At 42.8% G+C, this 27,322-nt stretch overlaps 1 protein-coding gene across 2 annotated transcripts; it reads right to left on the bottom strand.

Moving 5' to 3' along the window:
- Positions 1–5,203: 5,203 nt before the first annotated feature.
- Positions 5,204–23,489, bottom strand: LOC123732482 (collagen alpha-1(XIV) chain). 2 transcript variants are annotated; one of them, XM_045711672.1, is made up of 3 exons: positions 23,328–23,489; positions 16,331–16,408; positions 5,204–5,717 (listed from the first exon to the last, which is right to left on the bottom strand). In XM_045711672.1, exons 1-3 carry the CDS (start codon positions 23,478–23,480, stop codon positions 5,280–5,282), a joined length of 669 nt encoding a protein of 222 aa, XP_045567628.1. In that variant the 5' UTR covers positions 23,481–23,489; the 3' UTR covers positions 5,204–5,279. The 2 variants fall into 2 exon arrangements, with proteins under 2 accessions (XP_045567628.1, XP_045567629.1); XM_045711673.1 differs by lacking the exon at positions 5,204–5,717 and adding an exon at positions 5,724–6,211.
- Between the last annotated feature and the right edge of the window lie 3,833 nt (positions 23,490–27,322).

Consider the following 27,322-nt stretch of genomic DNA (forward strand, 5'->3'; position numbering starts at 1 on the left):
GATAACCATACTGTACATCTGACTGGGAATCAGACCGTAAACACCATGATAACCATACTGTACATCTGACTGGGAATCAGACCATAAACACCATGATAACCATACTGTACATCTGACTGGGAATCAGACCATAAACACCATGATAACCATACTGTACATCTGACTGGGAATCAGACCATAAACACCATGATAACCATACTGTACATCTGACTGGGAATCAGACCATAAACACCATGATAACCATACTGTACATCTGACTGGGAATCAGACCATAAACACCATGATAACCATACTGTACATCTGACTGGGAATCAGACCGTAAACACCATGATAACCATACTGTACATCTGACTGGGAATCAGACCATAAACACCATGATAACCATACTGTACATCTGACTGGGAATCAGACCATAAACACCATGATAACCATACTGTACATCTGACTGGGAATCAGACCATAAACACCATGATAACCATACTGTACATCTGACTGGGAATCAGACCATAAACACCATGATAACCATACTGTACATCTGACTGGGAATCAGACCATAAACACCATGATAACCATACTGTACATCTGACTGGGAATCAGACCATAAACACCATGATAACCATACTGTACATCTGACTGGGAATCAGACCATAAACACCATGATAACCATACTGTACATCTGACTGGGAATCAGACCATAAACACCATGATAACCATACTGTACATCTGACTGGGAATCAGACCATAAACACCATGATAACCATACTGTACATCTGACTGGGAATCAGACCATAAACACCATGATAACCATACTGTACATCTGACTGGGAATCAGACCATAAACACCATGATAACCATACTGTACATCTGACTGGGAATCAGACCATAAACACCATGATAACCATACTGTACATCTGACTGGGAATCAGACCATAAACACCATGATAACCATACTGTACATCTGACTGGGAATCAGACCATAAACACCATGATAACCATACTGTACATCTGACTGGGAATCAGACCATAAACACCATGATAACCATACTGTACATCTGACTGGGAATCAGACCATAAACACCATGATAACCATACTGTACATCTGACTGGGAATCAGACCATAAACACCATGATAACCATACTGTACATCTGACTGGGAATCAGACCATAAACACCATGATAACCATACTGTACATCTGACTGGGAATCAGACCATAAACACCATGATAACCATACTGTACATCTGACTGGGAATCAGACCATAAACACCATGATAACCATACTGTACATCTGACTGGGAATCAGACCATAAACACCATGATAACCATACTGTACATCTGACTGGGAATCAGACCATAAACACCATGATAACCATACTGTACATCTGACTGGGAATCAGACCATAAACACCATGATAACCATACTGTACATCTGACTGGGAATCAGACCATAAACACCATGATAACCATACTGTACATCTGACTGGGAATCAGACCATAAACACCATGATAACCATACTGTACATCTGACTGGGAATCAGACCATAAACACCATGATAACCATACTGTACATCTGACTGGGAATCAGACCATAAACACCATGATAACCATACTGTACATCTGACTGGGAATCAGACCATAAACACCATGATAACCATACTGTACATCTGACTGGGAATCAGACCATAAACACCATGATAACCATACTGTACATCTGACTGGGAATCAGACCATAAACACCATGATAACCATACTGTACATCTGACTGGGAATCAGACCGTAAACACCATGATAACCATACTGTACATCTGACTGGGAATCAGACCATAAACACCATGATAACCATACTGTACATCTGACTGGGAATCAGACCGTAAACACCATGATAACCATACTGTACATCTGACTGGGAATCAGACCGTAAACACCATGATAACCATACTGTACATCTGACTGGGAATCAGACCGTAAACACCATGATAACCATACTGTACATCTGACTGGGGAATCAGACCATAAACACCATGATAACCATACTGTACATCTGACTGGGAATCAGACCATAAACACCATGATAACCATACTGTACATCTGACTGGGAATCAGACCATAAACACCATGATAACCATACTGTACATCTGACTGGGAATCAGACCATAAACACCATGATAACCATACTGTACATCTGACTGGGAATCAGACCGTAAACACCATGATAACCATACTGTACATCTGACTGGGAATCAGACCATAAACACCATGATAACCATACTGTACATCTGACTGGGAATCAGACCATAAACACCATGATAACCATACTGTACATCTGACTGGGAATCAGACCATAAACACCATGATAACCATACTGTACATCTGACTGGGAATCAGACCATAAACACCATGATAACCATACTGTACATCTGACTGGGAATCAGACCATAAACACCATGATAACCATACTGTACATCTGACTGGGAATCAGACCATAAACACCATGATAACCATACTGTACATCTGACTGGGAATCAGACCATAAACACCATGATAACCATACTGTACATCTGACTGGGAATCAGACCATAAACACCATGATAACCATACTGTACATCTGACTGGGAATCAGACCATAAACACCATGATAACCATACTGTACATCTGACTGGGAATCAGACCATAAACACCATGATAACCATACTGTACATCTGACTGGGAATCAGACCGTAAACACCATGATAACCATACTGTACATCTGACTGGGAATCAGACCATAAACACCATGATAACCATACTGTACATCTGACTGGGAATCAGACCGTAAACACCATGATAACCATACTGTACATCTGACTGGGAATCAGACCATAAACACCATGATAACCATACTGTACATCTGACTGGGAATCAGACCATAAACACCATGATAACCATACTGTACATCTGACTGGGAATCAGACCATAAACACCATGATAACCATACTGTACATCTGACTGGGAATCAGACCATAAACACCATGATAACCATACTGTACATCTGACTGGGAATCAGACCATAAACACCATGATAACCATACTGTACATCTGACTGGGAATCAGACCGTAAACACCATGATAACCATACTGTACATCTGACTGGGAATCAGACCATAAACACCATGATAACCATACTGTACATCTGACTGGGAATCAGACCATAAACACCATGATAACCATACTGTACATCTGACTGGGAATCAGACCATAAACACCATGATAACCATACTGTACATCTGACTGGGAATCAGACCATAAACACCACGATAACCATACTGTACATCTGACTGGGAATCAGACCATAAACACCACGATAACCATACTGTACATCTGACTGGGAATCAGACCATAAACACCACGATAACCATACTGTACATCTGACTGGGAATCAGACCATAAACACCATGATAACCATACTGTACATCTGACTGGGAATCAGACCATAAACACCATGATAACCATACTGTACATCTGACTGGGAATCAGACCATAAACACCATGATAACCATACTGTACATCTGACTGGGAATCAGACCGTAAACACCATGATAACCATACTGTACATCTGACTGGGAATCAGACCGTAAACACCATGATAACCATACTGTACATCTGACTGGGAATCAGACCGTAAACACCATGATAACCATACTGTACATCTGACTGGGAATCAGACCATAAACACCATGATAACCATACTGTACATCTGACTGGGAATCAGACCATAAACACCATGATAACCATACTGTACATCTGACTGGGAATCAGACCATAAACACCATGATAACCATACTGTACATCTGACTGGGAATCAGACCATAAACACCATGATAACCATACTGTACATCTGACTGGGAATCAGACCATAAACACCATGATAACCAAACCCTCCCTTGTCCCTCCCTGTCCCTCCTGACTCTGCTCTAACTGACGAAGGCATCTGGAGGTAATTGTCCCATCTGGCTTCAAAGGCTTCCTTCCTCTTCCTGTGTTTGCCTTAATGGCACCCCTGCAGGGACATGGAGCCAGGTACTAATAGTTCCTATGGCTGGAGGCTGTGATAGCAGAGGCAGAGGCAGGACAAGATCAAATGTGATGAACGTCCTGCACACGCTCAGTCGGGTTATAATAATATGAGTGATTGAAGACACACTAAAGAATAATAGAATTAAAGTGCAGGAACAGTTTTACTACAGGGTCAACACCTTCATCAAGGAGCATTGTGTCTTGACAAAGCCCCACTTTAACTCCAGTCCTGCTTTAATGTTATAACAAGGGTTTAGTAGGTCAACAGTGATCAGAGCCAACGACCACAGAAACATAAGGAGGATGGCTTATAGAGGAACCTCAGATGAAATCCTCCTCCCTTGTGGTTTTAAACTCTGCCTATAGGCTCCACCTGGACCATATGGAGGTGGAAACTGTGTAGACAGCAGAGAGAGGACTAATCTGCTTTGATAAATTTATATCCATATAATGACTTTCTCAAACATGTGTGTGTGTTGATACAGTGTTGGCCCCGTAGTGGCCCTGGGACGTGTTTTATTTTCCCCTTGGCAGCGAGCTGAGTACACAACATCACCTGACCTGACGCCTTATAAATGAGCTCATTTATCTGCAGTGTCGTCATATCAGGTTCTACCCTCTGTGCTGCGTGGAGTGAGCTGAATCATTCTACATACTACTCTCTCTCCTTTCTCTCACTCCGTTTCTCTCTCTCTAACTCGGTTTATCCTTCTCTCTCTCTCTCCTTTCTCTCACTCCGTTTCTCTCTCCCTATCCTCTCTCTCTAACTCGGTTTATCCCTCTCTCTCTCTCTCTCTCTCTCTCTCTCTCTCTCTCTCTCTCTCTCTCTCTTCTCTCTCTCTCTTGGTTTCACTCTATCCTCTCTCTCTAACTCGGTTTATCCCTCTCTCTCTCTCTCTCTCTCTCTTTCTCTTGGTTTCTCTCTCTCTATCCTCTCTCTCTAACTCGGTTTATCCCTCTCTCTCTCTCTCTCTCTCTCTCTCTCTCTCTTTCTCTTGGTTTCTCTCTCTCTATCCTCTCTCTCTAACTCGGTTTATCCCTCTCTCTCTCTCTTTCTCTCTCTCTTTCTCGGATTCTCTCTCTCTATCCTCTCTCTCTAACTCGGTTTATCCCTCTCTCTCTCTCTCTTTCTCTCTCTCTCGGTTTCTCTCTCTCTCTCGGTTTCTGTCTCTCTCTTGGTTTCTCTCTCTCTCTATCCCTCTCTCTCTCCCTCTCTCTCCCGCCCCCTCAGCAGAATGTATGAAGACTCTCACTCTGTTGGGGTCCTTCCCCTAACAATGTCCACCTGTGGTGGAGACACGTCCACAGTACTAAGTGACATTGACCCTCCCCAGACCGGGAATGTTTCACCAAAATTACTTTTGGTGGGCGGCAGGTATCTGGTTTGGAATGTCTGGTTTGGATTTCCTTCTGTCGGCCCCTGGAGTCTCTTTTCCTGCCTGCTTGACAGCTCTCTGGAGAAATGATGTCTCTGAGTGTTGTTTTCTGTCTAGGATTATTTTGTATGGTGTTAAAAGGTGTGTTAAAAGGGCACCCTATTCCCTGAGACAGTAAATAAAGGCAGTAGTAGGACTTTACGGGAGGTCCTGTGGGTCCGGGAGGTCCTTTACTGTCCTGAGAACAGCTACAGGCATGGGGCATGGCAGGACAGTCCTCCTCCAGCCTCTGTAGAACAACAGAAAACAACAGACAAACAGAGGCAATTCAAAAACCCACACATGAACGTACAGCAACTCAATTCAATTTCCTATTTGTGATTCATGACAGAACAAAACATTGTGAATTAAAGTAAACAAAACTATTGGCACAGAATGGGTGGCTAACTGGTTCAAATGGGAGATACTTATGTAAATGCTTAGCTTGGTGAGAATTGGAGATATTATGTAAATGTTCAAGAAAGAAACAGTTTTGCATTTCTCCTGGTGAGATTAAATGTCTTGGTTGGACATTTTTCAATTTCCAGGTTCCTCTATCAGTTAGTTCCTTCTGTCCAGTGCTCCAGTGTTACGTGTGTGGCTGGAGTGCTGTGAGGCCTCAGGTTGCTATCTCCCCTGTTCCATCGGTCTGTCAACAGGAGAAAAATAACCTTTCTTCTCTCTTCTTCTCTCCTGGCCTCGCAGCAGCACCATACATCACATCTATCTCCTGGGCCCGGCTAGCTAGAAACACAGTTATCATTAAAAATAATTGTCCTATCCTTTTCCAATAATAAAACGTGCTTTGAAAGAGCCGGGAAGGCCGGTAGTAAATACAGGCTAGCGGTCTGTGAGGAGTGAGGTGGACAGGACTGTATCTCCTACGATGGGGTATTGGGAGTGTTTTGTAGAGTTGTTACTAACAAAGTGTCATTAGGATGTCTTGACAGAGAGAGAGAGAGAGATAGAGAAAGAGAGACAGAGAGAGACGGACAGAGAGAGAGACAGAGAGATTTGTGACCTGTTCCCACAAGGAAAGGTCAACCAGTGAAGAACAAACACCATTCTAAATACCTTTTGTACTTGAAACATTTGTACATCGTTACAACACTGTATATACAGTTGAAGTCGGAAGTTTACATACACCTTAGCCAAATATATTTAAACTCAGTTTTTCACAATTCCTGACATTCAATCTCAGTAAAAATTCCCTGTCTTAGGTCAGTTAGATCACCACTTTATTTTAAGAATGTGAAATGTCAGAATAATAATAGAGAGAATTATTTCAGCTTTTATTTATTTCATCACATTCCCAGTGGGTCAGAAGTTTACATACACTCAATAAATATTTGGTAGCATTGCCTTTAAATTGTTTAACTTGGGTCAAACATTTCGGGTAGCCTTCCACAAGCTTCCCACAATAATATTCCCACAATGGGTGAATATTGGCCCATTCCTCCTGACAGAGCTGGTGTAACTGAGTCAGGTTTGTAGGCCTCCTTGCTCGCACACGCTTTTTCAGTTCTGCCCACACATTTTCTATAGGATTGAGGTTAGGGCTTTGTGATGGCCACTCCAATACCTTGACTTTGTTGTCCTTGAGCCATTTTGCCACAACTTTGGAAGTATGCTTGGGGTCATTGTCCATTTGGAAGACCCATTTGTGACCAAGCTTTAACTTCCTGACTGATGTCTTGAGATGTTGCTTCAATATATCCACATAATTTTCCATCCTCATGATGCTATCTATTTTGTGAAGTGCACCAGTCCCTCCCGCAGCAAAGCACCCCCACAACATGATGCTGCCACCCCCGTGCTTCACGGTTGGGATGGTGTTCTTCGGATTGCAAGCCTCCCCTTTTTCCTCCAAACATAACGACGGTCATTATGACCAAACAGTTCTATTTTTGTTTCATCAGACCAGAGGACATTTCTCCAAAAAGTACGATCTTTGTCCCCATGTGCAGTTGCAAACCGTAGTCTGGTTTTTTATGGCGGTTTTGGAGCAGTGGCTTCTTCCTTGATGAGCGGCCTTTCAGGTTATGTTGATATAGGACTCGTTTTACTGTGGATATAGATACTTTTGTACCTGTTTCCTCCAGCATCTTTACAAGATCTTTTGCTGTTGTTCTGGGATTGATTTGCACTTTTCGCACCAAAGTACGTTCATCTCCAGGAGACAGAATGCGTCTCCTTCCTGAGCGGTATGATGGCTGTGTGGTCCCATGGTGTTTATACTTGCGTACTATTGTTTGTATAGATGAACGTGGTACCTTCAGCCATTTGGAAATTGCTCCCAAGGATGAACCAGACTTGTGGAGGTCTACAATTGTTTTTCTGAGGTCTTGTCTGATTTCTTTTGATTTTCCCATGATGTCAAGCAAAGAGGCACTGAGTTTGAAGGTAGGCCTTGAAATACATCCACAGGTACACCTCCAATTGACTCAAATGATGTCAATTAGCCTATCAGAAGCTTCTAAAGCCATGACATCATTTTCTGGAATTTTCCAAGCTGTTTAAAGGCACAGTCAACTTAGTTTATGTAAACTTCTGACCCACTGGAATTGTGATAGAGTGAATTATAAGTGACATAATCTGTCTGTAAACAATTGTTGAAAAATGACTTGTGTCATGCACAAAGTAGATGTCCTAAATGACTTGCCAAAACTATAGTTTGTTAACAAGAAATTTGTGGAGTGGTTGAAAAACTAGTTTTAATGACTCCAACCTAAGTGTATGTAAACTTCCAACTTCAACTGTATATATAATATGACATTTGTAATGTCTTTATTCTTTTGGAACTTCTGTGAGTGTAATGTTTATTGTTCATTTTTATTGTTTATTTCACTTATGTATAATGTCTACTTCATTTGCTTTCGCAATGTTAACATATGTTTCCCATGCCAATAAAGCCCCTTGTATTGAACTGGAGAGAGAGAGCGAGAGAGAGAGAGAGAGAGAGAGAGAGAGAGAGAGAGAGAGAGAGAGAGAGAGAGAGCGAGAGAGAGAGAGAGAGAGAGAGAGAGAGGGAGAGAGAGAGAGAGAGATATAGAGATATATAGAGATATATAGAGATATAGACATATGAGTAAGCCGAACGTGTTTAATTAAAATACATTTTGTTCATCTAACACGTCTAGCTAGGTCAGTCCTGGACATGTCTCATGTTACTGTCTGGTCTAGCTAGGTCAGTCCTGGACATGTCTCATGTTACTGTCTGGTCTAGCTAGGTCAGTCCTGGTCATGTCTCTCATGTTACTGCCTGGTATAGCTAGGTCAGTCCTGGTCATGTCTCTCATGTTACTGTCTGGTCTAGCTAGGTCAGTCCTGGACATGTCTCTCATGTTACTGTCTGGTCTAGCTAGGTCAGTCCTGGACATGTCTCATGATACTGTCTGGTCTAGCTAGGTCAGTGTTGGACATGTCTCATGTTACTGTCTGGTCTAGCTAGGTCAGTCCTGGTCATGTCTCTCATGTTACTGTCTGGTCTAGCTAGGTCAGTCCTGGTCATGTCTCCCATGTTACTGTCTGGTCTAGCTAGGTCAGTCCTGGTCATGTCTCTCATGATACTGTCTGGTCTAGCTAGGTCAGTCCTGGTCATGTCTCTCATGTTACTGTCTGGTATAGCTAGGTCAGTCCTGGTCATGTCTCTCATGTTACTGTCTGGTCTAGCTAGGTCAGTCCTGGTCATGTCTCTCATGTTACTGTCTGGTCTAGCTAGGTCAGTCCTGGACATGTCTCATGTTACTGTCTGGTCTAGCTAGGTCAGTCCTGGACATGTCTCTCATGTTACTGCCTGGTCTAGCTAGGTCAGTCCTGGTCATGTCTCTCATGTTACTGCCTGGTCTAGCTAGGTCAGTCCTGGTCATGTCTCTCATGTTACTGTCTGGTCTAGCTAGGTCAGTCCTGGTCATGTCTCCCATGTTACTGTCTGGTCTAGCTAGGTCAGTCCTGGACATGTCTCATGTTACTGTCTGGTCTAGCTAGGTCAGTCCTGGACATGTCTCTCATGTTACTGTCTGGTCTAGCTAGGTCAGTCCTGGTCATGTCTCTCATGTTACTGTCTGGTCTAGCTAGGTCAGTCCTGGTCATGTCTCTCATGTTACTGTCTGGTCTAGCTAGGTCAGTCCTGGTCATGTCTCTCATGTTACTGCCTGGTCTAGCTAGGTCAGTCCTGGTCATGTCTCTCATGTTACTGCCTGGTCTAGCTAGGTCAGTCCTGGTCATGTCTCTCATGTTACTGTCTGGTCTAGCTAGGTCAGTCCTGGTCATGTCTCTCATGTTACTGTCTGGTCTAGCTAGGTCAGTCCTGGTCATGTCTCTCATGTTACTGTCTGGTCTAGCTAGGTCAGTCCTGGACATGTCTCATGTTACTGTCTGGTCTAGCTAGGTCAGTCCTGGACATGTCTCATGATACTGTCTGGTCTAGCTAGGTCAGTCCTGGACATGTCTCATGTTACTGTCTGGTCTAGCTAGGTCAGTCCTGGACATGTCTCATGTTACTGTCTGGTCTAGCTAGGTCAGTCCTGGTCATGTCTCTCATGTTACTGCCTGGTCTAGCTAGGTCAGACCTGGACATGTCTCTCATGTTACTGTCTGGTCTAGCTAGGTCAGTCCTGGACATGTCTCTCATGTTACTGTCTGGTCTAGCTAGGTCAGTCCTGGTCATGTCTCTCATGTTACTGCCTGGTCTAGCTAGGTCAGTCCTGGTCATGTCTCTCATGTTACTGCCTGGTCTAGCTAGGTCAGTCCTGGTCATGTCTCTCATGATACTGTCTGGTCTAGCTAGGTCAGTCCTGGTCATGTCTCTCATGATACTGTCTGGTCTAGCTAGGTCAGTGTTGGACATGTCTCATGATACTGTCTGGTCTAGTTGGTGGGTTGGATGGATGGTTAGATGGTAGTCTCTCTCAGTTATTCATCTTCTTGGAGTGGAATATAGTTGGCGGGTTGGATGAATGGTTAGATGGTAGTCTTTCTCAGTTATTCATCTTCTTGGAGTGGAATATAGTTGGTGGGTTGGATGGATGGTTAGATGGTAGTCTCTCTCAGTTATTCATCTTCTTGGAGTGGATGAGAGTTGGCGGGTTGGATGGATGGTTAGATGGTAGTCTCTCTCAGTTATTCATCATCTTGGAGTGGATGAGAGTTGGTGGGTTGGATGGATGGTTAGATGGTAGTCTCTCTCAGTTATTCATCTTCTTGGAGTGGATGAGAGTTGGCGGGTTGGATGGATGGTTAGATGGTAGTCTCTCTCAGTTATTCATCTTCTTGGAGTGGATGAGAGTTGGTGGGTTGGATGGATGGTTAGATGGTAGTCTCTCTCAGTTATTCATCTTCTTGGAGTGGATGAGAGTTGGCGGGTTGGATGGATGGTTAGATGGTAGTCTCTCTCAGTTATTCATCTTCTTGGAGTGGATGAGAGTTGGCGGGTTGGATGGATGGTTTCTTTCTCGACAGACTTTCATACAGCGTCAGACTTCGAGCATGGCTCACGAGACTAGTTGTTTGGTGTAACGGTTGTCTGGTTGATTAGTTGGTTGGTTGTTTAAATGGTTGGTTGGTCTGTTGGTTGTTGGTCTGTTGGTCGTTTAAATGGTTGGTCATTTAAATGGTTGGTCGTTTAAATGGTTGGTCATTTAAATGGTTGGTTGGTCTGTTGGTTGTTGGTCTGATGGTTGTTGGTCTGTTGGTTGTTGGTCTGTTGGTTGTTGGTCTGATGGTTGTTGGTCTGTTGGTTGTTGGTCTGCTGGTTATTGGTCTGTTGGTTGTTGGTCTGTTGGTTATTGGTCTGTTGGTTATTGGTCTGTTGGTTGTTGGTCTGTTGGTTGTTGGTCTGTTGGTCTGTTGGTTATTGGTTGTTGGTCTGTTGGTTGTTGGTCTGTTGGTTATTGGTCTGCTGGTTATTGGTCTGTTGGTTGTTGGTCTGTTGGTTGTTGGTCTGTTGGTTGTTGGTCTGTTGGTCTGCTGGTTATTGGTTGTTGGTCTGTTGGTTGTTGGTCTGTTGGTTGTTGGTTATTGGTTGTTGGTCTGTCGGTCTGTTGGTTATTGGTCTGTTGGTTGTTGGTCTGTTGGTTGTTGGTCTGTTGGTTGTTGGTTATTGGTTGTTGGTCTGTTGGTTATTGGTCTGTTGGTTATTGGTCTGTTGGTTGTTGGTCTGTTGGTTGTTGGTCTGTTGGTTATTGGTCTGTTGCTCTGTTGGTTATTGGTCTGTTGGTCTGTTGGTCTACTGGTTATTGGTCTGTTGGTTATTGGTCTGTTGGTTGTTGGTCTGTTGGTTGTTGGTCTGTTGGTTGTTGGTCTGTTGGTCTGTTGGTCTGTTGGTTGTTGGTCTGTTGGTTATTGGTCTGTTGATTATTGGTCTGTTGGTCTGTTGATCTGTTGGTTATTGGTCTGTTGTTCTGTTGGTTATTTTGTCTGTTGGTCTGTTGATTATTGGTCTGTTGGTCTGTTGATCTGTTGGTTATTGGTCTGTTGGTTATTGGTCTGCTGGTTATTGGTCTGTTGGTTGTTGGTCTGTTGGTTGTTGGTCTGTTGGTTGTTGGTCTGTTGGTCTGCTGGTTATTGGTTGTTGGTCTGTTGGTTGTTGGTCTGTTGGTTGTTGGTTATTGGTTGTTGGTCTGTTGGTCTGTTGGTTATTGGTCTGTTGGTTGTTGGTCTGTTGGTTGTTGGTCTGTTGGTTGTTGGTTATTGGTTGTTGGTCTGTTGGTTATTGGTCTGTTGGTTATTGGTCTGTTGGTTGTTGGTCTGTTGGTTGTTGGTCTGTTGGTTATTGGTCTGTTGCTCTGTTGGTTATTGGTCTGTTGGTCTGTTGGTCTACTGGTTATTGGTCTGTTGGTTATTGGTCTGTTGGTTGTTGGTCTGTTGGTTGTTGGTCTGTTGGTTGTTGGTCTGTTGGTCTGTTGGTCTGTTGGTTGTTGGTCTGTTGGTTATTGGTCTGTTGATTATTGGTCTGTTGGTCTGTTGATCTGTTGGTTATTGGTCTGTTGTTCTGTTGGTTATTTTGTCTGTTGGTCTGTTGATTATTGGTCTGTTGGTCTGTTGATCTGTTGGTTATTGGTCTGTTGGTCTGTTGGTTATTGGTCTGTTGGTCTGTTGGTTATTGGTCTGTTGGTTATTGGTCTGTTGGTTATTGGTTATTGGTCTGTTGGTCTGTTGGTTGTTGGTCTGTTGGTTATTGGTCTGTTGGTTATTGGTCTGTTGGTTATTGGTCTGTTGGTTATTGGTTATTGGTCTGTTGGTCTGTTGGTTGTTGGTCTGTTGGTTATTGGTCTGTTGGTTATTGGTCTGTTGGTTGTTGGTCTGTTGGTTATTGGTCTGTTGGTTATTGGTTGTTGGTCTGTTGGTCTGTTGGTCTGTTGGTCTGTTGGTTATTGGTCTGTTGGTTATTGGTTGTTGGTCTGTTGGTTGTTGGTCTGATGGTTGTTGGTCTGTTGGTTGTTGGTCTGTTGGTTGTTGGTCTGTTGGTTGTTGGTCTGTTGGTTATTGGTCTGATGGTTATTGTCTGTTGGTTATTGGCCTGTTGGTTATTGGTCTGTTGGTTGTTGGTCTGTTGGTTATTGGTTGTTGGTTGTTGGTCTGTTGGTTGTTGGTCTGTTGGTTATTGGTCTGATGGTTGTTGGTCTGTTGGTTATTGTCTGTTGGTTATTGGCCTGTTGGTTATTGGCCTGTTGGTTGTTGGTCTGTTGGTTATTGGTTGTTGGTTGTTGGTCTGTTGGTTGTTGGTCTGTTGGTTATTGGTCTGATGGTTATTGTCTGTTGGTTATTGGCCTGTTGGTTATTGGTCTGTTGGTTGTTGGTCTGTTGGTTATTGGTTGTTGGTTGTTGGTCTGTTGGTTGTTGGTCTGTTGGTTATTGGTCTGATGGTTGTTGGTCTGTTGGTTATTGTCTGTTGGTTATTGGCCTGTTGGTTATTGGCCTGTTGGTTGTTGGTCTGTTGGTTATTGGTTGTTGGTTGTTGGTCTGTTGGTTGTTGGTCTGTTGGTTATTGGTCTGTTGGTTATTGGTCTGTTGGTCTGTTGGTTATTGGTTGTTGGTCTGTTGGTTATTGGTCTGTTGGTCTGTTGGTTATTGGTCTGTTGGTTATTGGTCTGTTGGTCTGTTGATTGTTGGTTATTGGTCTGTTGGTTATTGGTCTGTTGGTCTGTTGGTTGTTGGTCTGTTGGTTGTTGGTCTGTTGGTCTGTTGGTTATTGGTCTGTTGGTCTGTTGGTTATTGGTCTGTTGGTCTGTTGATTGTTGGTTGTTGGTCTGTTGGTTGTTGGTCTGTTAGTCTGTTGGTTATTGTCTGTTGGTTATTGGCCTGTTGGTTATTGGTCTGTTGGTTGTTGGTCTGTTGGTTATTGGTTGTTGGTTGTTGGTCTGTTGGTTGTTGGTCTGTTGGTTGTTGGTCTGTTGGTTGTTGGTCTGTTGGTCTGTTGGTTATTGGTTGTTGGTCTGTTGGTTATCGGTCTGTTGGTCTGTTGGTTATTGGTCTGTTTGTTATTGGTCTGTTGGTCTGTTGATTGTTGGTTATTGGTCTGTTGGTTATTGGTCTGTTGGTCTGTTGGTTGTTGGTCTGTTGGTTGTTGGTCTGTTGGTCTGTTGGTTATTGGTCTGTTGGTCTGTTGGTTATTGGTCTGTTGGTCTGTTGATTGTTGGTTGTTGGTCTGTTGGTTATTGGTCTGTTGGTTGTTGGTCTGTTGGTTGTTGGTCTGCTGGTTGTTGGTCTGTTGGTTATTGGTCTGTTGGTCTGTTGGTCTGTTGGTTGTTGGTCTGTTGGTTGTTGGTCTGTTGGTCTGTTGGTTATTGGTCTGTTGGTCTGTTGGTTATTGGTCTGTTGGTTATTGGTCTGTTGGTTGTTGGTCTGTTGGTCTGTTGGTTATTGGTCTGTTGGTTATTGGTCTCTTGGTCTGTTGATTGTTGGTTATTGGTCTGTTGGTTATTGGTCTGTTGGTTGTTGGTTGTTGGTCTGTTGGTCTGTTGGTTATTGGTCTGTTGGTTATTGGTCTGTTGGTCTGTTGGTCTGTTGGTTTTTGGTCTGTTGGTTGTTGGTCTGTTGGTCTGTTGATTGTTGGTTATTGGTCTGTTGGTTGTTGGTCTGTTGGTTATTGGTCTGTTGGTTATTGGTCTCTTGGTCTGTTGATTGTTGGTTATTGGTCTGTTGGTTATTGGTCTGTTGGTTATTGGTCTCTTGGTCTGTTGATTGTTGGTTATTGGTCTGTTGGTTATTGGTCTGTTGGTTGTTGGTTGTTGGTCTGTTGGTCTGTTGGTTATTGGTCTGTTGGTTGTTGGTCTGTTGGTCTGTTGGTCTGTTGGTTTTTGGTCTGTTGGTTGTTGGTCTGTTGGTCTGTTGATTGTTGGTTATTGGTCTGTTGGTTGTTGGTCTGTTGGTTATTGGTCTGTTGGTTATTGGTTGTTGGTCTGTTGGTTGTTGGTCTGTTGGTTGTTGGTCTGTTGGTTATTGGTCTGTTGGTTATTGGTTGTTGGTCTGTTGGTCTGTTGGTCTGTTGGTTATTGGTCTGTTGGTCTGTTGGTTGTTGGTCTGTTGGTTATTGGTTGTTGGTCTGTTGGTTGTTGGTCTGTTGGTCGTTTAAATGGTTGGTCGTTTAAATGGTTGGTCGGTCTGTTGGTTGTTGGTCTGATGGTTGTTGGTCTGTTGGTTGTTGGTCTGTTGGTTATTGGTCTGATGGTTGTTGGTCTGATGGTTGTTGGTCTGTTGGTTATTGGTCTGTTGGTTGTTGGTCTGTTGGTCTGTTGGTTATTGTCTGTTGGTTATTGGCCTGTTGGTTATTGGTCTGTTGGTTGTTGGTTATTGGTCTGTTGGTTATTGGTCTGTTGGTTATTGGTTGTTGGTCTGTTGGTTATTGGTCTGTTGGTTATTGGTCTGTTGGTTATTGGTCTGTTGGTTATTGGTCTGTTGGTCTGTTGATTGTTGGTTATTGGTCTGTTGGTTATTGGTCTGTTGGTCTGTTGGTTGTTGGTCTGTTGGTTGTTGGTCTGTTGGTTGTTGGTCTGTTGGTTATTGGTCTGTTGGTCTGTTGGTTATTGGTCTGTTGGTTATTGGTCTGTTGGTTGTTGGTCTGTTGGTTATTGGTCTGTTGGTTATTGGTCTGTTGGTCTGTTGGTTATTGGTCTGTTGGTTATTGGTCTGTTGGTCTGTTGATTGTTGGTTATTGGTCTGTTGGTTATTGATCTGTTGGTTATTGGTCTGTTGGTTATTGGTCTGTTGGTTATTGGTCTGTTGGTTATTGGTCTGTTGGTTGTTGGTCTGTTGGTTATTGGTTGTTGGTTGTTGGTCTGTTGGTCTGTTGGTTGTTGGTCTGTTGGTTGTTGGTCTGTTGGTCTGTTGGTCTGTTGGTTATTGGTCTGTTGGTTATTGGTTGTTGGTTGTTGGTCTGTTGGTCTGTTGGTTGTTGGTCTGTTGGTCTGTTGGTTGTTGGTCTGTTGGTTGTTGGTCTGTTGGTTATTGGTTGTTGGTTATTGGTCTGTTGGTTGTTGGTCTGTTGGTTATTGGTCTGTTGGTTGTTGGTCTGTTGGTTGTTGGTCTGTTGGTCTGTTGGTCTGTTGGTTGTTGGTCTGTTGGTTATTGGTCTGTTGGTTGTTGGTCTGTTGGTTATTGGTCTGTTGGTTATTGGTTGTTGGTCTGTTGGTCTGTTGGTTTTTGGTCTTTTGGTCTGTTGGTTATTGGTCTGTTGGTTATTGGTCTGTTGGTTATTGGTCTGTTGGTTATTGGTCTGTTGGTTATTGGTCTGTTGGTTTTTGGTCTGTTGGTTTTTGGTCTGTTGGTTATTGTTCTGTTGGTTATTGGTCTGTTGGTCTGTTGGTTGTTGGTTGTTGGTCTGTTGGTCATTTGAATGGTTGGTTAAAAGGCAGTTGTTCTTACCAGTCCAGGGAGCTCACAGCACTTGTCTCGACTGGCCCAGGACGTGCTGCAGATAATGTCAAACATCTGGATCTGGAACTATACACACACAGAGAACAAATACACAGAGAAAGAGTTCATATTGGCATGACATTGCAACACACTTACGGTATACAGATTTCTACACTACTTCTACCCTGTGGTCTACACCGTGTTCTACACTGTGTTTTACACTACGTTCTACCCTGTGGTCTACACCGTGGTCTACACAATGTTCTACACCGTGGTCTACACCATGTTCTACACCATGTTCTACACCGTGTTCTACACCGTGTTCTACACCGTGATCTACACCGTGATCTACACAATATTATAAACCATGTTCTACACTGTGGTCTACACAATGTTCTACACCATGTTCTACACCATGTTATAAACCATGTTCTACACTGTGGTCTACACAATGTTCTACACCATGTTCTACACCATGTTATAAACAATGTTCTACACTGTGGTCTACACAATGTTCTACACCATGTTCTACACCATGTTCTACACAATGTTATAAACCATGTTCTACACTGTGGTCTACACAATGTTCTACACCATGTTCTACACAATGTTCTACACCATGTTCTGCACCATGTTCTACACTGTGGTCTACATCGTGGTCTGCACAATGTTATACACCAAGTTCTACACCGTGGTCTACACCGTAGTCTACACAATGTTCTAAACCATGTTCTACACTGTGGTCTACACAATGTTCTACACAATGTTCTACACCATGTTCTACACCATGTTCTACACCATGTTCTACACTGTGGTCTACACTGTGGTCTACACAATGTTCTAAACCATGTTCTAAACCATGTTCTATGTTGTACACCGTGGTCTACGTTGTACACCGTGGTCTACACCATGCTCTATGTTCTACACCGTGGTCTACACCGTGTTCTACATCGTGTTCTACATGCTTCAGAGAAATATCCAAATATGGGTTGTGAGGTTTGATGGTGACTCTGTCTGATCAACAGGCTGTTTAATGGTGACTCTGTCTGCTCAACAGGCTGTTTGATGGTGACTCTGTCTGATCAACAGGCTGTTTGATGGTGACTCTGTCTGATCAACAGGCTGTTTAATGGTGACTGTCTGATCAACAGGCTGTTTGATGGTGACTGTCTGATCAACAGGCTGTTTGATGGTGACTGTCTGATCAACAGGCTGTTTGATGGTGACTCTGTCTGATCAACAGGCTGTTTAATGGTGACTCTGTCTGATCAACAGGCTGTTTAATGGTGACTCTGTCTGATCAACAGGCTGTTTAATGGTGACTGTCTGATCAACAGGCTGTTTGATGGTGACTCTGTCTGATCAACAGGCTGTTTGATGGTGACTCTGTCTGATCAACAGGCTGTTTAATGGTGACTCTGTCTGCTCAATGATGGTGAACTGAATGACCTAAATGTACATACACACAACCCACTGGGCACACACTGGCTGAATCAACATTGTTTCCATGTCATTTCAATGAAATTACGTTGAACCAATGTGGAATAGACGTTGAATTGACGTCTGTGCCCAGTGGGAATGAACTTTCACTGAGAGTGAATCACTTTAAACACTAGGTTAAAATAAATTAAATGTATTTCTTATGAGATTACACATTGATAAGATGAAACTGCTGAGGAAATATGAAAGCCTCACCACTTTAAAGGACAATAAAGTCAGAATTAATTGTAAAACATCTCGGGGGACATTTCTTTCTTTCCACCAATTCCCTCAAAATGCTGTACAAAGCAATTTCTTTTCATCAGACTGTCTCCAGAAATAATAAAATAATACAGTCTCACATAGTTGCAAAGCAGTCCATTCATCTACCCTCAGAGCTGCACAGAAATCATCACAACTATTATGCATCTAACAAAGACTGCTCCTCATCTTATTTCCTGTCCTGACATCTTGGGTCACATAGAGGATGTATGGTGTTATAGAGACTGTAGGGTGTTGTTGTGGTGTTATAGAGGCTGTAGGGTGTTGTGGTGGTGTTGTAGAGACTGTAGGGTGTTGTGGTGGTGTTATAGAGGCTGTAGGATGTTGTGGTGGTGTTATAGAGGCTGTAGGGTGTTGTGATGGTATTATAGAGGCTGTAGGGTGTTGTGGTGGTGTTATAGAGGCTGTAGGGTGTTGTGGTGGTGTTATAGAGGCTGTAGGATGTTGTGGTGGTGTTGTAGAGACTGTAGGGTGTTGTGGTGGTATTATAGAGGCTGTAGGGTGTTGTGGTGGTGTTATAGAGACTGTAGGGTGTTGTTGTGGTGTTATAGAGACTGTAGGGTGTTGTTGTGGTGTTATAGAGGCTGTAGGGTGTTGTGGTGTTATAGAGGCGGTAGAATGTTGTGGTGGTGTTATAGAGGCTGTAGGGTGTTGTGGTGGTGTTATAGGGTGTTGTGGTGGTGTTATAGAGGCTGTAGGATGTTGTGGTGGTGTTATAGAGACTGTAGGGTGTTGTGGTGGTGTTATAGGGTATTGTGGTGGTGTTATAGAGGCTGTAGGGTGTTGTTGTGGTATTATAGAGGCTGTAGGGTGTTGTTGTGGTGTTATAGAGACTGTAGGGTGTTGTGGTGGTATTATAGAGGCTGTAGGGTGTTGTGGTGGTGTTATAGAGGCTGTAGGATGTTGTGGTGGTGTTATAGAGGCTGTATGGTGTTGTGGTGGTGTTATAGAGAATGTAGGGTGTTGTGGTGGTATTATAGAGGCTGTAGGGTGTTGTGGTGGTGTTATAGAGGCTGTATGGTGTTGTGGTGGTGTTATAGAGAATGTAGGGTGTTGTGGTGGTATTATAGAGGCTGTAGGGTGTTGTTGTGGTGTTATAGAGACTGTAGGGTGTTGTGGTGGTATTATAGAGGCTGTAGGGTGTTGTGGTGGTGTTATAGAGACTGTAGGGTGTTGTGGTGGTGTTATAGAGGCTGTATGGTGTTGTGGTGGTGTTATAGAGGCTGTATGGTGTTGTGGTGGTGTTATAGAGGCTGTATGGTGTTGTTATGGAGGATGTAGAGTGTTGTGGTGGTGTTATAGAGGCTACAGGGTGTTGTGGTGTTATAGAGGCTGTATGGTGTTGTGGTGGTGTTATAGAGGCTGTATGGTGTTGTTATGGAGGATGTAGAGTGTTGTGGTGGTGTTATAGAGGCTGTAGGGTGTTGTGGTGGTGTTATAGAGGCTGTAGGGTGTTGTGGTGGTGTTATAGAGGCTGTATGGTGTTGTTATGGAGGATGTAGAGTGTTGTGGTGGTGTTATAGAGGCTACAGGGTGTTGTGGTGGTGTTATAGAGGCTGTTGGGAGCCTTGGTATTATAGAGGCTGTAGGGTGTTGTTGTGGGACTATAAAGGCTGCAGGATGTTGCGGTGGTGTTATAGAGATGTATGGTGTTGTTATGGAGGATGTAGGGTGTTATAGAGGCTGTAGAGTGTTGTTGTGGGACTATAGAGACTGTAGGGTGTTGTTGTGGTGTTATAGAGGCTGTAGGGTGTTGTTGTGGGACTATAGAGACTGTAGGGTGTTGTTGTGGTGTTATAGAGGCTGTAGGGTGTTGTTGTGGTGTTATAGAGTCTGTAGGGTGTTGTTGTGGGACTATAGAGACTGTAGGGTGTTGTTGTGGTGTTATAGAGGCTGTAGGGTGTTGTTGTGGGACTATAGAGACTGTAGGGTGTTGTTGTGGTGTTATAGAGGCTGTAGGGTGTTGTTGTGGGACTATAGAGACTGTAGGGTGTTGTGGTGTTATAGAGTCTGTAGGGTGTTGTGGTGGTGTTATAGAGGTTATATGGTGTTGTGGTGGTGTTATAGAGGCTCTAGCGTGTTGTTGTGGTGTTATAGAGGCTGTGGGGTGTTGTTATAGAGATTGTAGGGTGTTGTTATGGTGTTATAGAGGCTGTACGGTGTTGTGGTGGTGTTATAGAGGCTGTAGGGTATTGTTATAGAGACTGTAGGGTGTTGTTATAGAGGCTGTAGGTGTTGTGGTGCTGTTATAGAGGCTGTAGGGTGTTGTTATAGAGGGTGTAGGGTGTTGTTGTGGGGTTATAGAGGCTGCACGGTGTTGTTGTGGTATTATAGAGGATGCATGGTGTTGTTGTGGTGTTATAGAGCCTGCATGGTGTTGTGGTGGTGTTATAGAGTCTGTAGGATGTTGTTGTGGGTCTATAGAGGCTGTAGGGTGTTGTGGTGGTATTATAGAGGCTGTAGGATGTTGTTGTGGGTCTATAGAGGCTGTAGGGTGTTGTGGTGGTATTATAGAGCCTGTAGGGTGTTGTTGTGGATCTATAGAGGCTGTAGGGTGTTGTGGTGGTATTATAGAGGCTGTAGGATGTTGTTGTGGGTCTATACAGGCTGTAGGGTGTTGTTCTGGTAATATAAAGGATGTATGGTGTGTGACTGAAAGCTGTAGGTCTATAGGACAGCCAGCTCAGAGAATGATGCAGAGACTGACAGACAGTACTCTGTGTTTCTCAAAATGAATACTACCGTGCTCGAGCACACACCCCGTGCTCCGAGCAAATTGGAGCATGGGAGAGTCAGAGTATGGGTTGAATTCAAAGTATGTGAAATGAAGCTTCTGGAATGCAGTACTCTGTACATATTTTAAATCATTGATGCAAGCTTCAATGGAAAGTAGGCACAGAAATATGACGCAACCAGGTAAAAAAATTACGGACATTTCTTGAAATCAACGGCGGCCATTATTTGAGTGAGAGAAAATAAACTTCAACTTCGGAATGAAATGTTGCCCATTCACATCTCACATGTAGCCTGACTACAATATGTTATCTTGATACGTTAATAATACATACATGGTGTGTTCATTTTGGCATGTATACCTGCCTACAATACACACTGAAGTGTGCGTAGATTGCAAGCCCACAGTAAATCGATAGGGCTAACTGCTGTTAGCTAGCCACGAAGAATTGACATCTACCTTGCATAACATTATTTTAAGTCATTTTTGCCTGTTAAACTATCTGGTTAGCTATATTATTACGCTTCACATATACAGTTGAAGTCGGAAGTTTACATACACTTAGGTTGGAGTCATTAAAACTCGTTTTTCAACCACTCCATAAATTTCTTGTTAACAAACTATAGTTTTAGCAAGTCGGTTAGGACATCTACTTTGTGCATGACACAAGTAATTTTTCCAACAATTGTTTACAGACAGATTATGTCACTTATAATTTACTGTATCACAATTCCAGTGGGTCAGAAGTTTACATACACTAAGTTGGCTGTGCTTTTAAACAGCTTGGAAAATTCCAGAAAATGATGTTATGGCTTTAAAAGCTTCTGATAGGCCAATTGACATCATTTGTGTCAACTGGAGGTGTACCTGTGGATGTATTTCAAGGCCTACCTTCAAACTCAGTGCCTCTTTGCTTGACATCATGGGAAAATCAAAAGAAATCAGACAAGACCTCAGAAAAAACATTGTAGACCTCCACAAGTCTGGTTCATCCTTGGGAGCAATTTCCAAACGCCTGAAGGTACCACGTTCATCTGTACAAACAATAGTACGCAAGTATAAACACCATGGGACCACGCAGCCATCATACCGCTCAAGAAGGAGAAGCATTCTGTCTCCTGGAGATGAACGTACTTTGGTGCGAAAAGTGCAAATCAACCCCAGAACTACAGCAAAGGACCTTGTGAAGATGCTGGAGGAAACAGGTACAAAAGTATCTATATCCACAGTAAAACGAGTCCTATATCAACATAACCTGAAAGGCCGCTCAGCAAGGAAGAAGCCACTGCTCCAAAACCGCCATAAAAAAGCCAGACTACGGTTTGCAACTGCACATGGGGACAAAGATCGTACTTTTTGGAGAAATGTCCTCTGGTCTGATGAAACAAAAATAGAACTGTTTGGCCATAATGACCATCCCCCTTTATGGAAATGGAGGAGGCTTGCAAGACAAAGAACACCATCCCAACCGTGAAGCACGGGGGTGGCAGCATCATGTTGTGGGGGGTGCTTTGCTGCAGGAGGGACTGGTGCACTTCACAAAATAGATGGCATCATGAGGCAGGAAAATTATGTGGATATATTGAAGCAACATCTCTAGACATCAGTCAGGAAGTTAAAGCTTGGGTGCAAATGGGTCTTCCAAATGTACAATGACCCCAAGCATACTTCCAAAGTTGTGGCAAAATGGCTTAAGGACAACAAAGTCAAGGTATTGGAGTGGCCATCACAAAGCCCTGACATCAATCCTATAGAACATTGGTGGGCAGAACTGAAAAAGTGTGTGCGAGCAAGGAGGCCTACAAACCAGACTCAGTTACACCAGCTCTGTCAGGAGGAATGGGCCAAAATTTACCAAAATTATTGTAGGAAGCTTGTGGAAGGTTACCAGAAACAATTGACCCAAGTTAAACAATTTAAAGGCAATGCTTCCAAATACTGAGTGTATGTAAGCTTCTGACCCACTGGGAATGAGATGAAATAAATAAAAGCTGAAATAAATCATTCTCTCTACTATTATTCTGACATTTTGCATTTTTAAAATAAAGTGGGGATCCTAACTGACCTAAGACAGGGAATTTGTACTGGGATTAAACGTCAGGAATTGTGAAAAAGTGAGTTGAAATGTATTTGGCTAAGGTGTATGTAACCTTCCCACTTCAACTGTAGCTAGCTGATAGTTATGAAGTAATGAAGATCCTCTGAGAATGCACTCGCAGCATGAGCGTGTGAAACACGGTAGTATGCATATTGAGAAATACCCCATGTCATGCTTTGAAAGTGAAATGTCTTGTACATCTAGAGGTTGCTTGTCTTGCAGGTGTGTTGAAGATGTCTAGTTAGGTTTAGGGTTAGGAGTAGTTTAAATGAAAAGAAACACCTGTAAACTATGCTTGTTTCTTGTCTTAACGTTTCATGCTTTTCAACCTTTGTAAAAACACAAACATTAACACCTTATGGTGATACTGTGTAAACTGCACAATGTGTGGTAGATTCCTCCATCATTCTTACCGGAGCTGAGTTGTCCCTCTTCCCTCTGGATCGTACCATGCGTCCCAGTACCTCCACCCCGTCTATACTGATGTTGCCAGCCGCGTTGATGGGCTTTCCTCCCACTACCTTACAGTCAACCACCACCCTGGCTGTGGTCTTACTGATCGCCATGTGGAGCTGTGGGAAGACGAGATGGAACACCATGTTTTAAACATACTGACACTAACCACAGTATTATCAGTCTGTGGGGAGAGGAGATGGAACACCAAGTTTTAAACATACTGACACTAACCACAGTATTATCAGTCTGTGGGGAGAGGAGATGGAACACCATGTTTTAAACATACTGACACTAACCACAGTATTATCAGTCTGTGGGGAGAGGAGATGGAACACCATGTTTTAAACATACTGACACTAACCACAGTATTATCAGTCTGTGGGGAGAGGAGATGGAACACCATGTTTTAAACATACTGACACTAACCACAGTATTATCAGTCTGTGGGGAGAGGAGATGGAACACCATGTTTTAAACATACTGACACTAACCACAGTATTATCAGTCTGTGGGGAGACGAGATGGAACACCATGTTTTAAACATACTGACACTAACCACAGTATTATCAGTCTGTGGGGAGAGGAGATGGAACACCATGTTTTAAACATACTGACACTAACCACAGTATTATCAGTCTGTGGGGAGAGGAGATGGAACACCATGTTTTAAACATACTGACACTAACCACAGTATTATCAGTCTGTGGGGAGACGAGATGGAACACCATGTTTTAAACATACTGACACTAACCACAGTATTATCAGTCTGTGGGGAGAGGAGATGGAACACCATGTTTTAAACATACTGACACTAACCACAGTATTATCAGTCTGTGGGGAGAGGAGATGGAACACCATGTTTTAAACATACTGACACTAACCACAGTATTATCAGTCTGTGGGGAGAGGAGATGGAACACCATGTTTTAAACATACTGACACTAACCACAGTATTATCAGTCTGTGGGGAGAGGAGATGGAACACCATGTTTTAAACATACTGACACTAACCACAGTATTATCAGTCTGTGGGGAGAGGAGATGGAACACCATGTTTTAAACATACTGACACTAACCACAGTATTATCAGACACACTTTAAATAAAGTATATTTTATACAAAGCCTACATACATGCTTCATAAATCATCTATAAGCCAATGTCATGCAAGCATACTGTATAAGGGTCCTATAACGGGTCCTTGGATGTGGTATAACTATCATCCAGAGAGTAAATGCTGTCTCCTAACAGTCAGTCATTGGACAATATAGCAGGCGTATCAAGTCCTCAGCACTTTCATCAAAATAAACATTCAGTCATTGGACAATATAGCAGGCGTATCAAGTCCTCAGCACTTTCATCAAAATAAACATTCAGTCATTGGACAATATAGCAGGCGTATCAAATCATCAGCACTTTCATCAAAATAAATTGTAGTCCATTGTATTAACTCAGTGTTATAAAACTAACAGTGAATCCAACTCTGACCCATTCTCTGGCTTCAAAGTCCAAACTCTGGCGGTAGTTCAATGGTAAACCCGTCCATAGGTGTACTCCATCTAGTCACAACCTTATCAATTGGTTGTGAGCAGGGCCAACCAATGAGAACTATTGCCCGTAATAAACAGTAAAGGTCCATTTTGACCTTTACTGTCCATTTTGAGTGAAATCTCTGGGTTGAGTCACCTTAGACCATTGATCAAGAAATTGTTTCTCAAGAAATACACTACCGGTCAAAAGTTTTAGAACACCTACTCATTCAAGGGTGAAGACATCAAAACTATGAGATAACACATGTTGAATCGTGTAGGAACCAAAAAAGTGTTAAACAAATCAAAATATATTTGATATTCTTCAAAGTAGCCACCCTTTGCCTTGATGACAGCTTTGCACACTCTTGGCATTTTCTCAACCAGCTTCACCTGGAATGCGTTTCCAACAGTCTTATTGGAGTTCCCACATATGCTGAGCACTTGTTGGCTGCTTTTCCTTCACTTTGCGGTCCGACTCATCCCAAACCATCTCAATTTGGTTGAGGTCGGGTGATTGTAGAGGCCAGGTCATCTGATGCAGCACTCCATCACCCTCCTTCATGGTCAAATAGCCCTTACACAGCCTGGAGGTGTGTTGGGTCATTGTCCTGTTGAAAAACAAATGATAGTCCCACTAAGCCCAAACCAGATGGGATGGTGTATCGCTGCAGAATGCTGTGGTAGCCATGCTGGTTAAGTTTGCCTTGACCTCTAAAGAAATCACAGACAGTGTCACCAGCAAAGCACCCCCACACCATAACACCTCCTCCTCCATGCTTTACGGTGGGAAATACACGCAGAGATCATCCGTTCACCCACATTGTGTCTTACAGAGACATGACGCTTGGAACCAAAAATCTCAAATTTGGACTCCAGACCAAAGGACAGATTTCCACCGGTCTAACGTCCATTGTTCGTGTTTCTTGGCCCAAGCAAGTTTTCTTATTGGTGTCCTTTAGTAGTGGTTTCCTTGCAGCAAATTGACCATGAAGGCCTGATTCACGCAGTCTTCTCTGAACAATTGATGTTGAGATGTGTCTGTTACTGAACTCTATGAAGTATTTATTTGGGCTGCAATTTCTGAGGCTGGTAACTCTAATGAACTTATCCTCTGCAGCAGAGGTAACTCTGGGTCTTCCATTCCTGTGGCGGTCCTCATGAGAGAAAGTTTCATCATATCGCTTGATGGTTTTTGTGACTGCATTTGAAGAAACTTTCAAAGTTCTTGACATTTTCCGTACTGACTGACCTTCATGTCTTAAAGTAACGGATTGTCGTTTCTCTTTGCTTATTTGAGCTTTTATTGCCATAATATGGACTTGGTCTTTTACCAAATAGGGCTATCTTCTGTATACCCCCCTATTTTGTCACAACACAACTGATTGGCTCAGACGCATTAAGAAGGAAATAAATTCCACAAATTGTCTTTTAAGAAAGCACACCTGTTAATTGAAATGCATTCCAGGTGAGTACCTAATGAAGCTGGTTGAAAGAATGCCAAGAGTGTGCAAAGCTGTCATCAAGGCAAAGGATGGCTATTTGAAGAATCTGAAATATTGTAAGGGCTGTCTTCAGGAAAGGACCAAAATGCAGCAGAGTTAGTATTCATCCTTCAATTTAATTGGAAAGAACACTATACAAAAACAAAAACAAGGAAACTGACAGCCAACAGTCCTGTCAGGTGCAACCACACTAAACAAGAAACAATTACCCACAAAACCCAAAGGAAAAACATACTCCTTATGTGTGACTCCCAATCAACCACAACCCTCTACAGCTGTGCTTGATTGGAAGTCACACGGCCAAAATCAATGAAACAATAAAAAACACACACTCCCTTCTGCCACGTCCTGACCGAACTACACCCTCTACTGGTCAGGACGTGACAAATATAAAATATATTTTGATTTGTTTAACACTTTTTTGGTTACTACATGATTCCATATGTGTTGTTTCATAGTTTTGATGTCTTCACTATTAATCTACAATGTAGAAAATAGTAAAAAATAAAGAAAAACCCTTGAATGAGTAGGTGTTCTAAAACTTTTGACCGGTAGGGTATCTCATAAATGACTTCAAGATTTACCTGCCATACGCAACTATCAACTTTCTCCTTGTCACAATGTATTGTAGCAATTCACAATAAATCACAGGTTTCCCAGACAGGCTCCTCTGCTGTTCAGGGGTACAAAGCTGAGTTACAACCGTAAGTCTGTCAGGTGAGAGAATTGCAATCATAATGGCCGCATCCCAAATGTTACCCTATTCCCTAAATAGTGCCCTACTTTTGACCACTACCTAATGGGCCCTGGTCAAAAGTAATGCACGTACATAGGGAATAGGGTGCAATTTGAGATTCAAGCATAACATTTCCAGTGAAAAGTACATCTCAGCTCCCACAGTAACAAGGTGAGGCTAATC

This window comes from Salmo salar, unplaced genomic scaffold (assembly GCF_905237065.1).
Source record: "Salmo salar unplaced genomic scaffold, Ssal_v3.1, whole genome shotgun sequence".
NCBI classification, from domain to species: Eukaryota; Metazoa; Chordata; class Actinopteri; order Salmoniformes; family Salmonidae; genus Salmo; species Salmo salar.